Here is a 16,193-nt window from a genome sequence, read left to right as displayed (position 1 = left end):
AAACATCTGTAGGACATGATACTATTCCAGAGCACATGAACAGAATTACGTTTATTAGATGGCAATAGCATAATGAGCTTAAAAAAACTGATATCATTGATCATTTGAAGCATTTACAGAAGTGTGACTATATTTTCACTTTTGGATAGTTTTCTACAGGGATAGGTGAAGAGGAACTTGGCATAGCAAATGAGGTTAAATGACAGGAGAGGGCTTGCATTTTACACCAGCCCAACTCAATCTCATAAAGTCAACTTGTAGATTTTTTTTTGTTTGCCCAGTAGTAAAACAAATTTATGAAGGCAGTTTCCCATTTGTTACTTTTCACTACCAGCTAATAGGTTTTAAGGATCTGCTTTAACATAAAATTATTATATCTAGCATTGTGGCTAGTATAATATAAAGCCTTGGACAAGAAAAAACATATCACACAAGACAGAACCAGGATGAGGCTTCAGCCCTGTCAGTCTTTCCATGCACCGCGAGTCTGTGTATTCATGGTTTTAGATGGGGCAGAAATATATTTAGTGGATGATGTCTGGGGAAAAACCCTACATCAGAGTCCTTTGTGCTCTTCAGAAATTGCAGGAAGACATTTCTAATTGTTTTGACAAAAGATTTTCTCTAGTATTTTAACATCTGCATTTAAGAGGTAAGTGTATATGAGCTACAGGCTTCTTATCCATTTTAAGGATGACACACACTGATGCTTTGATTAGTTTTTGGCAGCATTGCTCTGGAGGATTTTGTCTGGTCCTAGTGCATTGGCACTGATCTTCAGGGTTATTGGCTGCTCCAAGTTGGAGCTTGCATGATGCTAACAGTTGATACAGTATTTGAGAACATCTCAATGCAAGTCATTTAGGGGTTCTGATGGGTAGTTAGGAGTACACAAATATAAATGCATTAATTTCCAGGGGCTATGTTGCAAGTTTGCAGGTTTAACAGGTTTTAGATGGGAGAGACATATTGTGATGCTGATCAGCGTTTAAGATGAAGCGATACAGAATGAAGTGTTGCTTTTGACCTCAGTGTAATATGCTCAAATTTTTGTGTAGAGGAAATATCAAAATGGGTTTGGAAGTACAGACCTGGAGTAGGATTCATCATATGTCAATATCTTACTATGAGAGTGAAAATCCATTATAGAGCAGAAAACAGTTTGAAACTCTTTTGAGCATTAACAGCACATGCACTTTTGAAGACTAAAGATTTTTTTTTTTATTTGACCTTGATAGAAACTGTCAGTAAAACATAACTGCTATCATGTCATCGCTAGCATACAGACATATTTTAAATTAGAAACCACCCAGAGCAGCCCAATGGCTTCCAGAATATGGGGGGATTTGGGGTTAGTAGTTCTATCTGCGTGAACTGCGAGCTTCGAGGATCTGCACCACCAAGCGTTTTTTGAGACTGCACAGCTTCGTGCTGTAGTTCTCCTGCAGGGCGGCGCTCAATCGCACACGTAGGCTTCGCAGACATGGCAAAGTTTCACAGCCTGGAATATTCAGCAGTGTATGGAAAAACTCCTGCCACAACTCACTGTGCGGATTCCTAGGAGGTGAAGTGAGAGAGAGAGAGGGGGACAGTGTGCCAGACAGAAATAAAACAAGCAAGATTTGCATGTTACATGAATCGGTTCAACACTGGATAAATATGAACTGCCAGAGTTGTTCTATTAAAGTTGCAAACTGTGTGAGTGTGTCTGTGCACATTGTTCAGGATTGAAAAGGAAAAATATTTAACAGGAAAACAAACCTTTTGAATATTCCATTAGATCTCCAAACTCCATTTTCATTTCTCACCTGCATGTATGACCCAAATATCATGCAGTGTACAGTGCCGGCAATGCCAAAGTAGTCGGTCTGTAGGGACCAAATAAATCAAACATCTCAAACTGTGCCACAACTCAGCACAAACCATTGTAAGACCAAACTCTAAACTTAATCAAACCTAGGGTTAGGGTTAGCCCAACCCAAGCCCAACGTAAATCCTGGTCTGGACCTGGCCAGCTGAGCTGGGTTACCTGGTAGTTCCAGGGTCGTGCACTCAGCATCTCTGTGCACTGGAAGCCGGAGGTCATGCATCGGGCGGTGAAGGCTGTGCCCTTGGGGAAAAGGCTCATGTCAATGCTCTGACCAAAATCGATCAGAACCAGACCATGGTCCAAGTTCTCCACATCAAAGCTCTCGTTCTCCAGAAATCTACAAGATACAAAAAGAGTTGTGATGACCGAGAGAGAGGGAGAGCACGTGAGGTCAGTTTTAACAGATAGGTGTGACATTAGCTCACTCTGACCCGCAAGAGGTTCCAGTGGGTACCTACACTTAAGAGCTCCAAATCACAAGCCAATCACTGCAGCAGGCTACATGCTGGTATGTGAACTCAATAAAACTTGCATCTCAATTATACAGGACGTAAAACAACCAGTGGTGTCAAAGTATCAGCAGTCTCTGATCTCAGCCAATGAAAAGCCCAGTAGAGCCAACAAACAACTTCCGCGCCTCTGGCCAGGAGCACCATACAAACACTGTAGTGCAGTGCAGCAGAGCTCACCTCTCTCCGAGCATGAAGTTGTCAGGTTTGATGTCGGCGTGGATGATGCGTGTCTGGTGCAGCTCCTCCATCATGCGCAAGATACACACAGTAAAGTACAGCACCAGAGGCTGGGGCATCACCTTCTCACTACGACACTTATACAGGTTCACCACATTCTGCAGAGGGCAGGGACAGACACCAGTTAGCAAAGTTAACAGCACAGAGTTTGAAACTAGGGTTGGGCATTATTAGAGCTGGGCGATATGGCCCTCCAAAAAAATCTTCGATTAATTTTTTTTAAATCCGATTTTCGATTTTAATAGATTTATTTTCCTCTACTAAAAAACTACAGATGATAAAGGAATGGTAAAAAAAAGTTTTAATTTATTTTTCACTTAAATTTCCCCTTTGGGGTTAAAGTGCAAGCAGAAACAAATTGTAAACAAGTGAGAACATTCAGTAACTTTTAGAAGGTTTTCTCCAACATACTTTAAGCATTGACACAATGCAACCTCAAACTTAAAATAAATAAATAAAACACACCCTCAAAAAATAAATAGATATAAATAATTTGGTGCCCTTTAATAAAATGGAAAACAAATACAATTGAACAATTCTTGCATGTTGTACTGACAGTCACGCTGTCTACATTCTGATTAAGAACAGGGCTCCCCTCACTTTAGCCTAAATTCCAGCACTTTTCAAACCTGAAACACAATGTAACATTAAAATTCGTCAGGTAAATGTTCCTTCCACTGTTTCTTTATACTACCACAGTTTATACTTTATACTACAATAGTTGCCAGGTTCGCGTTTTCACGCCAAATTGGGCTTGTTTGGAAAATCCAGCCGCGGGTAAAAATTATGGGGTCGCGGGGTGCGGTTTTTTGGTCTACTTTTGAGTTGGGCTACCGCAGGAGTTACAAGTCAACACTAATAATGGATCGCGATATAATACTTAATTTGTCTCCATTTTACACACTCGCGAGGTGCCCGGAGCCGCGCGCTACGGTCACTCGCGAAAGTATAATCCATTGAAGCGGGTTCGGTGACCGAGGCAGAAACTGCTTAATCCAAAATATCCCGCGGAGGGAAACTTTATTGACAGCGCAACTGAATAGCACTCTTCGCTCTCTCCCTCTATCGGTTTCAAACACCTTACAGCGAGGACTTGTTTGGTCTACATCTGACGCCGCAAAACCGAACCAACTCCAGATCACGGAGCTAGTTGCTCTTTTCTTGGACACAAGTTCCGCCGTCATGTTTGTGTGTGTGTGTTTTGAGGGTGGATGGGTGGGAGGTGCTAAACTCACTGAACTACGGGAGCCCACAGTGCAGCGTCGGTGGTGAAAATTAAATCTCAGAAAATCGATTTTCTTAAAAACACATCGTCCTTAACTGTAAATTCGAATTAATAGATAATATCGATTAATCGCCCAGCTCTAGGCGTTGTTGAACGTTTTATTCCGTGTCCTGTTAATTCCCTTTCTTCTCCTTCTTCCACTGCCGTGCTCTTCGGTTTTGTTTATTTATTGCAGTGGAGTATCTTCAATCATTCTACTTCTTAATGTTTGATGTTGTACTTTGTTTTCTTATTTGTTTGTTTTTTTTTTTGGCTTGTCTGTGTTACTTTTCATTTTGCCACGCCACTCCCGTAAATCCAGACCTTGTCTCTATGTTCGAAATTTGACCCCAGCCTGGTCTGCCAAATGCATATCTGTTAATGCCTATAATCAACCTTGCCTCTTTGCACTTGAGTCCATTACACCCCAAACATCTGGCGTTAAACTTTTTTGAGCATATAAATGCGCTAGTGTCTGAAGATCTGAAATTGAGCCAATTTAAATACCAACATATGTCAGAGCCACAGATTTGTGGAATAATGACAGACGGCATGTCTTCGAGAAATTTGGTAACCTGAAAGTGACGGACAAATCCTTTTCCTGGTTGTGACAGGCTAACTAGCTTCAGAGTTGCTCGACCTTTCTTAACAATATCTACCTTTTAGAATTTTCTTTATTTTGTTTAGTGTAGAAGCACCGTTTCCATAACTGGTTCTGCTCTACATTCTTGTATTCAATTGTATTTTCAGAATTTGCTGCAGGCCAATGAAAACTGGGCTTGGGCCGCGGTTGGCCCGTGGGCCGTAGTTTGGCCCGTGGGCCACTGTGCCAAGTGTTATGAAGGGGAGGTTTCAGGTTCCCCCTCATCTCTATTAGTACTTCAGAGCGAGCTGCTAGCAACATTCATGTTACAGTGCAAGCTTTCAACTACATTAGCATTTCAGTCCAACCTGTTAGCATTAGCTACCCTGCTGTTAGCGACATTAGTGTTGGAGCGTGAGCCGTTAAGGACATTAGCGTTAATGCATGCTGTTAGCAAAGTTAGCTTTAGAGTGTGTGCTGTTAATGACAATAGAATGTGCAGCCCCTCACCAGCAGTGTCCCGCAGTTGTGCAACTCTCCGATGAGCACACTGCCGTTGGTGAACAGGTGTGCGCAGTGGATCTTGTTGAACAGGTGACGTGCTCTCGGCTGCACCCGTGTGTTCAGCTCCCCGTTGATGTAGAACTCCCAAGGGTTTGCCGGCTTCTGCACCTGGGCAGATACCACCACCACAAGAGATGACCTCATGTTTAAGCTCGTAACTAGTCACGAGGCAGCACTATTGGTCTTCAGTTCACTATCTGATCTGCCATCAGCTTCCTGCAGTGCTCAGATCCTACGCTTTTGATCCAGCTAACTGCAGACCCACATACTGGATCCGAGCACTTCAGGAGCTTTAGTTTGTTTGAAAGCTTTTACCTTCAAGATGAGCTTCTGCGAGGTCGAAAGGTTTGTGGCCTGGTACACCGTAGCAAAGGCTCCCCGTCCCAGCACAAAGTCCACCTGCAGATTCTCTCCAGCTAAGAGAGAAAAAAGACTTCAAATACCTCCAACACTACGCATACACCTCCGCCACACCTCCAAGGTTGTGATGTTAATACCCAGCTGCATGGTCATCTTGGGTGTGATGGTGGGTAGACTGCGAGACCAGGTGCTGAGGCCAGGATACGATGACAGAGGAGTCGGGAGGCCGGACAGCAGAGAAGCAATCAGGTCCTCATCCCAAGGGTCAGGCACTAGTCCTGTGGAAGACAAGAACATTTGAACATGAAATCTACAAGGTTCCAATTATAAAACAATAGTGTGCCAGTATATTTGGAGCTGAAATAAAGAAAGTAAAGAAACACCTCCTGTTTTTTTTTATTTACTTTGTGTCATGTTTTTTAATTTTTCTCCATTTTTATTCCCCTCAATTACTTTTTATACTCTCCATTTTATCTACAAAGCATTTGGAATTGCTTTGTATATGAAAAAGCTTGTCTAGTCTAAAAGGTCAGGAGATGTTATACGTCTTACAACCCATTTCTATACTTTATAATTTATGTAACTGGCCATGACCATGGTCACAGCCTCACCAGAGCCTCATCCATCAAAAGGACTGAATGACGTCATGATGTCAAGGCTAATTAACTGCGTCGTTGTGAATTGTCATACGTGAGGGAGCAGCTGCAGGTGTAGAAGGCTGTGTGGGACTCAGGGGAACGTCAGTGGCACAATGAAGCTGTGCAGCAGAAGGTCCAGGAACGTTCATCGCTGCTGGCGAGTGCTGTGGCGAGTGCTGTGGCGTCATTAGCACATCCAGGTCTGGTTCGGACACGCGGGGTGGGCTGTCTGTACAGAACCAGCTCAGTCCCGGGGCTGGTTCTGGACTCATGGGGCTATCTTGGTCCAGGGTCGATGCTGGCTTTGGACTTGTTAAAAGAGACGTCCGAGTAGTGCTTCCAAGTTCCCAGACTCGTTTATCTGACTTCCGCCTGTTAAATGATCTCTTGGAGAGGAGAATTCCAGACTGCTGCAGATCTGGGAGCGTGTGGTGATCTGATTCCTCCATTGGCTCATGGGTGGGGAATGGGAGGTGGTGGTGGTGGTCAGGAAGGTACCCTGGGCTCTGGTAGATGGACCAGCTGGGTTTAGAGCCCATGAGCAGTGATCCAGGAACTGTTCTGGATATCTGAGAAGACCTGTCCGTGACATCCAGGCCGGGTTCTGTAATATTAGCTGGACCCTGCTCCAGAAGCCATTCAAACCGTGGTGCTGGGTCTGGGCTCATGGGGACATCCTGGGTTTTTCGCAGTTCCCATTTTGGGCTGGCCAGAACCATGCAGGAGTCCTGGGAGAAATCCCGATTCTCTGACCGCTGTATCTGTGATTTGCGCGAGTGAAACGATGTTTTGGGAAGAAGGACATCAGCGTCTTCTTGGCTTGAGCACAGTCCCTGTTGCAGTGACTGCAGCGGGTTTGAGTCGAGTTGGTCTGGTTTCAGCTGTCTCACCAATTGCAGCTGGTTTGAGCCGACCTGGTCAGGCTGGAGCTCTCTGACAGACAGCCGCAGACCGCGTGCACTGATCTGCCCGTCACCATCCATGTGGCTGGCTTTCTCTGGGCTCTGATAGACAGCCCAGCTGGCTTTGGCATTGGTGCCTGTGACAGCCACAGTGGGGGTAAACACAGCCGTGGGGGCAGGCGCAACCATGGGGTCTGGGAAGGCTAGTGGAGCCAGTGGATTTCTGCTGATACTGCAGCTGGTCTGGTTGTGTTGGCTCAGGGAGAAGGTGTGGCTCTGCTGAGGTAGACACACCCCCTCCCCTACAATAGTGCCCTGCCCCCTCATGGTGCACTCGGCGCCTTCGGACGGCTTCTCCTCAGACGGACTCTGCTCCAGGATAGGGCTGTAAGAGCACAGGGAAACAACAGACCAGTCAGAGGAGGGGAGAATACGAGGTGACGAGAGGTCCAGTGTTCCTGGAGTGTGAAACTGCAAATTACACACAGACTCCGATACGTGCATTAAACATGCGTTTGACTTGGACATGCCACCAGGTAATCACAATACAGGACTAATTCTTTGTATATTTACCGATTTATTTTGGTAACTTGTCCATGAATAAGATCTTGTTACCAAAAGCTGTGCTGGGGCGACTGTACCTGAGTTTGGTGGGCTGACGCAGGAAGGGGTTTTCCTCTGCTCCACTGAAATCTCTGGGGACATTTTCAAGCAAATCTACCAAACAAACACATACACACACAAACTTTAACATTAAAGGTGAAGTACGGGAGCATCATAAAGAAATTACAGTGGGGTTTCAACAAAAATCCACCACCCTCCCCTTGAAGGTTTCCCTTGTAGTGACAATTTCTGTTTTTTTTTGTAGAATGTGTGCTGGAATAATCCAGTGTGAATATGTGCATCTTTGCATGCAATGCTCTGTGCGTGCGAGTGTGTGTGTGTGTGTGTGTGTGTGTGTACCCAGGCTGGTGTATGGGGCAGTGGGGTGGAGAGGGGTGGACACCAAATGTGTGTCCAGAGTGAAGTCACGGGTGATGCTGGGGCAGGTGGCCACGGAACTGTAACGCGGCCCCCAGATGGCGCTGTCGTCACTCAGGGACTCCACACCAACGCTCAGGCCCTGGAGCACAGAGTCCAGATAAGCAAGAACCAACGCAGGTCCAACCCAAAGGCCCCACCCAAAGGCAATTAAGGTCATGCCAAATCATTGCGCATTTGCAATCAGCAGCGAGTGTGTTCCTCCTTTGTTTACCTTAGACACAGGAATCTCCATCAAGGGGCGTGGTGCCATCGGCTTGGCCTTCACCACATCTACCCTGCGGGACAGAGAACAGAGCGCATGAGTCCTGCAGGACAGACAACAGGAGTCAAGAGCAGGAGTCCAGCATAACAGCGTCTCCTCCCTGGAAGACACCTGCGCCTCCTCTCTGAGTGATGGTGGTTTGAGTGTGGAGCTACTGTAAGGAAGGCTCTCTACCCTCTGTCCCCATCGCTCTCATCCTGATAGATCCTGAACGGAGCCAAGGAAGGAGGCTTCACAGACGGCGCCGAACCTTTGAGCGTACACACACACACACACACACACACAAAGAGAATGAGTATGCATTAATTAAAATCCATAGCTTTAGAATGCAACCGTTCTGTGGTGAGCTGAACAAATGGAATTAAAGCAATAATGCAGACCAATATAACTGCAAACCAGAATGAAAGACCAGTATTACTGCAGACTAGTATTACTGCAGACCAGTATTACAAGTGAGACTCCCAAGAGCCCCCATACTCAAATATCGGCTTGCGGGCTATCTATTTCTGGCCCGCGAGCTGTTTTGAAAAGTGTTTTTTTTTTTAGGAATCTTTTTATTCCAATCGCACTATCCGCTCTTATTTTGAAATCGCGCACCGCGATCTCAAGACGATGCCGGGGATTGCCATCAAACACATAGCAGACGCCTAAATGCGTTGGCCACGCCCCCCCCCCCGACAGTTTACGTTCGCTACACCCCCCGTAACCGGCCCCCTCAGTGATTGAAAAAATATAATGTGGCCCGTCATCTATTTGAGTACCCCTGTCCTAGAGGGTGATGGTCCCGTAAGATGGAATGTTTCATGATATCATTTTTAATCATTTAATCACAATATTTATAATCTACAGTCTTATACAACAGAACCCCGGAACTCGACCGCCTCAGTACTCGACATATTTGGAGTTCTGCGCAAAATTTCGAGATAATTTTGTCTCGGAGCCCGAACAAAACTTCGGAACCCAACCCAACTCACGGGACTTTTCTAAACAAAATAGTTTGTGCTTCGGTCACACGCCATTGTTCAATGGGTTTTAAACCATTCTGAGGCAGTGCTCCAAGTTTTTGCTGTATTTTTGTTTTTTTGTACCGTTTTAGACAAAAAACGTGGGTCCCAAGAAAGGCATAGCAGAAAAGCAGAATAGGAAAACGGTAAGAACACCGATAGAGTTGAAAAAGGCGGTCATAGAGAAGTATGAAAAAGGCATTCGTGTGACGGACGTAGCATTGGAATTCAACTTGATGGCTGGGAATGGATTAATCCGTTTTCAGTTATTTCTTATGGGGAAAATGGATTCGGAACTCAACCGCATAGCTTCTCGACACTGCATCCAGAACGAATTAGTTCCAGGGTTCTACTGTATTTCCATTATGTGTGAGGGAGAAAGTGTCCAGTAGGGAGCAGCACTCTCACCAGTGCTGCAGCAGCTCTTCTCAAAGCTGGCGTCAGGCGCCTGACTTGTGATGTTGAAGAACGTATCCTGCAGCAGAGTAGGGGCTTGGAACATGTCCATGATCACGTCTGGATGAGGGCAGGATGGAAAACCAGTTACATGTCACACATGCTGGCCTATTGAGCCCAGATTAGAGATACAAACACAAACGAATATTAGCAATTCAGAGCAGGGTTGCTTAATCGATCAGTTTTAAATCATGATCACAATTTAGACTGCAACACACTGAAAGAATGCTACCACAATATTATCAAATATTACCAGAAACCACCCAGTGAACTGCACAACCCAAGTGACGTGTGCTTACCCAAAGCCTCACGTGTGTTGACGGTAGGGGAGGGGAGAACACGTGAAGGTGTTGCTGATATCAGACCCAGAGACGTGTTAGGAGTGACGTGAGAGTGGTTAAGAGCTCCGTGAGATGCTGATAGAGAAAGAGAGAGAGAGACAGACAGACAGAGATGAATGGGGCCCTGGTTTTCCACAGCAAAAGGGAGGAGGAGGTGTGAGGGTCCTTCTCTTACTGTCTGTGGTGGCGTCTCCCTCTGCTCCTGCGAACGCGTCTCTACAACAGAACAGAAGAGTAAGACCGTCAATTCAAGGAACTGAGCCATCCTCACCAAACACAAGAACAGACGATTCTGGACCAAAGCAGATCCAGCATTTCCGTCTTGTGCTGGATTCTGGGTAACCAATTGAAAAACAGGACAAAAGTGCTTTGAGATAAACTCCGTGCTTTCAGGCTTGGCTCAACCCTGGTATCTACTCTTCAACAGAATCCCTAGAGGGGGGGATCTGACGTCATTCTCTCTGACAGAGTTATAATGGCATTGATGTGCCACCTGAAAACCAGCATGACTTCTGAAGGAGAGTGGCACCATGGAAACACAACTCCAGCGGCTCTGGACCGAGCGTGCTCGCTTCGGCATTGTTTCCGATTTTGTATCTTTGAAGCAGTGAACAGCAGGACTCACCTAGGCAGTGCTGCCCCCTGCTGGACGGTGGCGTCGAGGAGCGAGCGCTCGGCCCGACTGGAGCACACATCGGCCAGATGCCACGCTGCTCGGGTCAGCCGGTCTGGCGGCAGCGGTGCGGTCCGGGTGCCGGGGAGAGGGTCAAACTGACCCGTTGGCCTCATGCACAGCGACGCGTCTGCGCCGACACTCGTGCCCTCGGCTCGCCAGCTGGGCGGCTGTGTGGCGTCTGCGGGGTGCGTGTCGGGGTCCGTGTGCGGTGGTCTCTGAAAAGAGGGCTGCACCGCAGTCAGAGAGCATCTGTCAGCAGGAAACAGACTCCTCTCCCGCAGCAGATGAGACTCGCTTTTCCTCAGAGACAGAAGGGGGCGCTCTGGTGCAGTGGCCTGGTTTTGTTCAGAGCCACCCACATGAGCTGGAGATGCAGGCCTCTGGGAGAGTGAGACTGACAACGGACCAGGGGCGGAGCACGGGGCAGGCCGTTCTGACAGACTCCATGTGTTGCTGGGTTCTACTGGTTTCTGAACATTGCATGAAACCGAATGAAACGCCTGTTGAAATATGCAGAATTGAGAAATGCCGAATTTATTAGAAAATTTGCACGGACACACCAAAAACTGCATGTGAGCACACATGTGACTGACTGTGTGGCTGTACCTGTGAAAGGTGTGCAGGCTGTGCAAGATGGTCTGTGGAAGGTGTGTATGTCATGTGATCTGGTCTGTGCGTGGTGCAGTACCTGTGGATGGTGTGTATGTCATGTGATCTGGTCTGTGTGTGGTGCTGTACCTGTGGATGGTGTGTATGTCATGTGATCTGGTCTGTGCGTGGTGCTGTACCTGTGGATGGTGTGTATGTCATGTGATCTGGTCTGTGTGTGGTGCTGTACCTGTGGATGGTGTGTATGTCATGTGATCTGGTCTGTGCGTGGTGCTGTACCTGTGGATGGTGTGTATGTTATGTGATCTGGTCTATGCGTGGTGCTGTACCTGTGGATGGTGTGTATGTCATGTGATCTGGTCTGTGTGTGGTGCTGTACCTGTGGATGGTGTGTATGTCATGTGATCTGGTCTGTGCGTGGTGCTGTACCTGTGGATGGTGTGTATGTCATGTGATCTGGTCTGTGCGTGGTGCAGTACCTGTGGATGGTGTGTATGTCATGTGATCTGGTCTGTGCGTGGTGCAGTACCTGTGGATGGTGTGTATGTCATGTGATGTGGTCTGTGTGTGGTGCTGTACCTGTGGATGGTGTGTATGTCATGTGATCTGGTCTGTGTGTGGTGCTGTACCTGTGGATGGTGTGTATGTCATGTGATCTGGTCTGTGCGTGGTGCTGTACCTGTGGATGGTGTGTATGTCATGTGATCTGGTCTATGCGTGGTGCTGTACCTGTGGATGGTGTGTATGTCATGTGATCTGGTCTGTGCGTGGTGCTGTACCTGTGGATGGTGTGTATGTCATGTGATCTGGTCTGTGTGTGGTGCTGTACCTGTGGATGGTGTGTAGGCTGTGAGATCTGGTCTGATTCAGTGTTCAGCTTGCTGTCAAGCTCCTCTAGCTGCCTCGTCAATCTCTTTATCTCCTCTTTCTCCTCTTCATACTTCTTCAATGCTTCCTCTGAGCACACACACAAAACAAAACACACCTGAACTCTCAGCAATCGCAACTCAACCATCCACCCACCCCCCCTGCAGGCGGTTAGGTGTGCTGCAGGCACGCCCAGGAACCTGCTGGCTGTGAACACACTCTCAGGAGACAGTGGCAGTTGCACGCCAATCCAGCATCACGTCACAACAAGGCTCACTCTCCCAGTGCCAGCGCTCTATACAACGAGCGCCTGGCGGGGACGTCAGTGTCACGATGTCAGCACTCGATGCCCGTCAATGCTCCAAGATGACGAAAACGTCAACTATTCTGGTAAATGGCCAACAGCTTCAGACAAACTGTGAGATTTTAATTAAGGACCGCGTCAGGTTATAGGAATTGATTTTCTCAAGGACGGCACACAGAAAACTGTACGCTCAGCCTCTGGTGGGGCGGGGGGCCCCTGATGGAGCGGTGGTCCTTCAGTCAGCAAGCACAATGTCACAGTTCACTTTTACTGCAACCTTTTGAGTATAAACATAGGCTCTAGAAAGGCAAACACCCTGAATCTCTCCCCCCATCCTTAGTGGCTGTGAAATACAGCCTGACAATGTTGAACGGTTTCAGAAATGAAAATACCTGGATACAAGGCTGATGTTCCGAAAATAGAAAAGACGTTCAAAACCAATATAAAATTAGCTACCAGTCTAGCCATGCAACAGTCGGCGCTTTGTGGCATATGGTGAGCAACTAACCGTGGCAGTTTGTAGACCCCGTCAGCCTTCACACTGAAAAAGAAGCTATAGCGATGCTGGCCTCTCCGATTTTAACGGACATGGTGACGTTCCTCTGGTCAGCTTCTTCTCCATCTTGGACTACACTGAACTGAACAAATGGCGGTGACAGTACGTCATGTTTCAGAGCGAAGCACTGGGCAGCACTAAACGTCTCTACAGGGGCCCTACAGAGGTTCTGGAGGACACCTAGAGACCAGATAGAGGAGCTGGCAGGGCGGGGAGCAAGATACGGACCCTGAGCACCACACCACACGCTCTCTAGGTTGTGGACCAGGAGGGATACGGCAGGGGCCAGGCCGCCAGTCTCAGAGGACGACGGTCTGACTGGACTTCGCAGAGTTCTAACCAGGTGTCCACTCAGAAGCAGCTATGACCGCCTGCCTGTTCACATGCTCCATCCCAACATGGGAAGGAGAGCAATTGTAGCAAAGCACTACAGAACAAACACTTCTGAAGTGCTCATGTTCGTCAGTCACAGAAGGATGGAATCGAATTTCCAGAAAATGAACGAGCAACACTAACGGAGACTGAAGACTTCTTTGAAGGTCTGGCAGACGCTCCTAACAGGATGTTTATTACTAGACTCTGTAGCTCACTATGTTGTGTAATGAGAGGATGGGCTGTGCCCCACTCATACTGGTGTTTGTATATGTGGCTGCATGTGGTCTCCTCACCTTGGTGCTTCAGCTCCTCCTGGTGTTTGCGTTGGCTGAAGTAGCGACGAGCTCGTAGCTCTTCGAAACACAGCTCATAGCCGTCACCCTGCACCTCCTTCACACAGTACATGGACACATACTCCACACTTCCACTGCTGGGCTTCGGATTGTTCTCGGAGCGAGAGACTCTGGGGACGACACACACCTCCTCGCTAACTGAAGCCTGCAAAGATCTGGATAAACCAGAGCCTGCCAGCACACTTACAGAGCCCAGAGACACTATGCTCAAAGGGAAAAAATTACACACTCCATCCTGTTTGTGTTATTCTACAATAACTTCCATAAAGTTCGTGTTTTGTGGCCAGGGTCACAAATCAACATTAACTTTATCTGGAAAAAGCTCTCATACAGAGTGACTCATCAATAGATTTATGAGATTTAGATTTTTTTATTTATTTATTACTTACATGCGAACGGTTCTGTCAGTTGGAAGGTTTTCCAGCTCCTGCAAAACATTTTCAACAAGGTCAAGACAAAACGCGATGATGGAGAGGGAGGAGGTATGGTGAAGTAAGCACACCTGACGGGTGTTTGAAAGGCTGGGTGGCGTACCTTACACTGCAGCTGGACCGGCTCCCTCTGCTGGGGGTTCTGATTCACAATCTGAGAATTCTGAAGAGGATTCCTCGCGTCTGGTTCACAGAGTGAAAAACACATTTTGCATTAGAAGGCCACGGTTCTATTTCAAGCAAGGTGTTCTGCACCATTTTCCTACCTGATGCTACTGTCTGACTTTTTTCCGTTTTGCTCTGGAACAACCTGCAACCATAAGCACAGTAACAGCAGCTCAGGACCCCAGTGCACACCAGCAGGGGAAGAATGCTCACACAGTTCAGAAAGGGCATGACTTACAGAAATCTACATGCCACTAAAACATACCCAGCAGTCTCTGAAGAAAAATAAGTCACTACGTTACAACCTGCTGTGAAAACCACATCAAGAAACAAGCCTCCAGACAGGAACTGCAGAGAGCCAGTGGCATTGCGATGGGGCAACTGGATCTGACCTGCAGTACTGCTGTACAGTGTCCAGGGGTTCAGCCTGGTTCTCCACGGCTCTCTGATACACCTGCAGGGCCTGAGCCAGCAGCCCCTTCTGCTCCAAGTGCTGAGCCCAGGATACATAAAACATGGCGCAGTGGGTGCCCACACCTTCACTGTACATGGAGCTGAACACCTGGCCTGCCTCCGAGTGGAAACTCGCCTGAAATAACAATTACAATGACCGCGCATGTACACATACATAGACACTGTAAGTTTTAATGAGTTCCTGTAGCAGGGAATTTATTATGGAAGTCAGAATAAAGAACGTGTATTTTCTAATTTTAATTTAACTTTTAACCGCAAATGGCGAGGCAAATTTCTTTTTTACAGCACCTTTCATACACACTGCAAATTCAAAGTGCATTACGCAAAAAGAAAAAAAACAAAAATCTTATTACGATCCGATGTGTATCACCTTGGGAAGGGACCTTATAAAGGGACAAGGGACCATGCAGACAAAGCGATCTAAAAGGCATCATTATATTAATCACATTTAAGATGGAGAAAGTTCTTTAAAATGGTATCAGTTTTATGAAGTGTGATTACTTACGCATTTAATGCAGTGGTTGACGAATCTGGTGTCATTATGGTAACGTTTATCTTGCAGAAATGTCTGCACCAGGCGGTCTAATACAACAGAAATACCGCACTTCTCTTCTGACGGCAGTCTGAGCTCCAAAAACTCCACAAACCTGCCACAGGAAAATCCCCACACACGTAAAGATAAAGCTGTGCGTTCAGCTACAATACCATGTGAACGTTAATAGCACGTCTACCGATGCAGCTAGTAAGCAAGCGCTCATTACTCACTTATCCCACGGATCAAGCGGGTCGTTTCCAGCATAGTTCCTCACACTCGACTCGAAGCTTCTAGGAAATTATAATAATAAAGCAATAAACTAAACAACTCAAATTCGTGATTTCATCATGGCTAGCTAACCAAGTAGCTCAACACGTATAAGAGACAGCAAAGAATATAAAGTTAGCTGGCTTACGTAAAATTTCACTACGTCACCACTGTAACCTAACGTTAGCTAGTTAGCTTAGCTACATAATAGTAGCTAGCGACCTCATATACAGCTAAAATAAAAAAATACATCTTCCAACCGTTCGTATACCTGTATTTAATTTACCATTACAATACTTACTGTAAATAAAAGTTAATATCCATGGTATGTATCTACCTATTTCTAGAACCGAGTGTTAGCCAGCTAGCTAAAGTTTAATAACTCAACGTTCATTCTAACGAAACAATGTTTTCAAATCGAATCGCGCGCGTCGACCAATGGCGTCACGCCTAGTTCGGAGCTCGCGCAATCGCATTCGTCAACACTCGCGACCCCACCCACAATCCTGACGTACGTCCTCTGCGTTTTAGTCACGTGACCTCC

At 46.7% G+C, this 16,193-nt stretch overlaps 1 protein-coding gene across 2 annotated transcripts; it reads right to left on the bottom strand.

Annotated features, from left to right (window-relative positions):
- Nucleotides 1-306: 306 nt before the first annotated feature.
- Nucleotides 307-16,103, bottom strand: bub1 (BUB1 mitotic checkpoint serine/threonine kinase). 2 transcript variants are annotated; one of them, XM_077016660.1, is made up of 25 exons: nucleotides 15,951-16,103; nucleotides 15,613-15,672; nucleotides 15,353-15,494; nucleotides 14,766-14,962; nucleotides 14,475-14,518; nucleotides 14,312-14,391; nucleotides 14,167-14,204; nucleotides 13,718-13,887; nucleotides 12,152-12,279; nucleotides 10,663-11,213; nucleotides 10,213-10,253; nucleotides 9,996-10,112; nucleotides 9,649-9,756; nucleotides 8,411-8,486; nucleotides 8,186-8,249; nucleotides 7,894-8,053; nucleotides 7,572-7,647; nucleotides 6,081-7,315; nucleotides 5,528-5,668; nucleotides 5,346-5,446; nucleotides 4,977-5,138; nucleotides 2,560-2,717; nucleotides 2,030-2,207; nucleotides 1,762-1,868; nucleotides 307-1,557 (listed from the first exon to the last, which is right to left on the bottom strand). In XM_077016660.1, exons 1-25 carry the CDS (start codon nucleotides 15,971-15,973, stop codon nucleotides 1,362-1,364), a joined length of 4,353 nt encoding a protein of 1,450 aa, XP_076872775.1. In that variant the 5' UTR covers nucleotides 15,974-16,103; the 3' UTR covers nucleotides 307-1,361. The 2 variants fall into 2 exon arrangements, with proteins under 2 accessions (XP_076872775.1, XP_076872776.1); XM_077016661.1 differs by lacking the exon at nucleotides 9,996-10,112.
- Nucleotides 16,104-16,193: the final 90 nt, after the last annotated feature.

Source organism: Brachyhypopomus gauderio, chromosome 9 (assembly GCF_052324685.1).
Source record: "Brachyhypopomus gauderio isolate BG-103 chromosome 9, BGAUD_0.2, whole genome shotgun sequence".
NCBI classification, from domain to species: domain Eukaryota; kingdom Metazoa; phylum Chordata; class Actinopteri; order Gymnotiformes; family Hypopomidae; genus Brachyhypopomus; species Brachyhypopomus gauderio.
The sequence above is the reverse complement of the archived record's forward strand: the minus strand, read 5'-3'. Positions and strand labels throughout refer to the sequence as shown.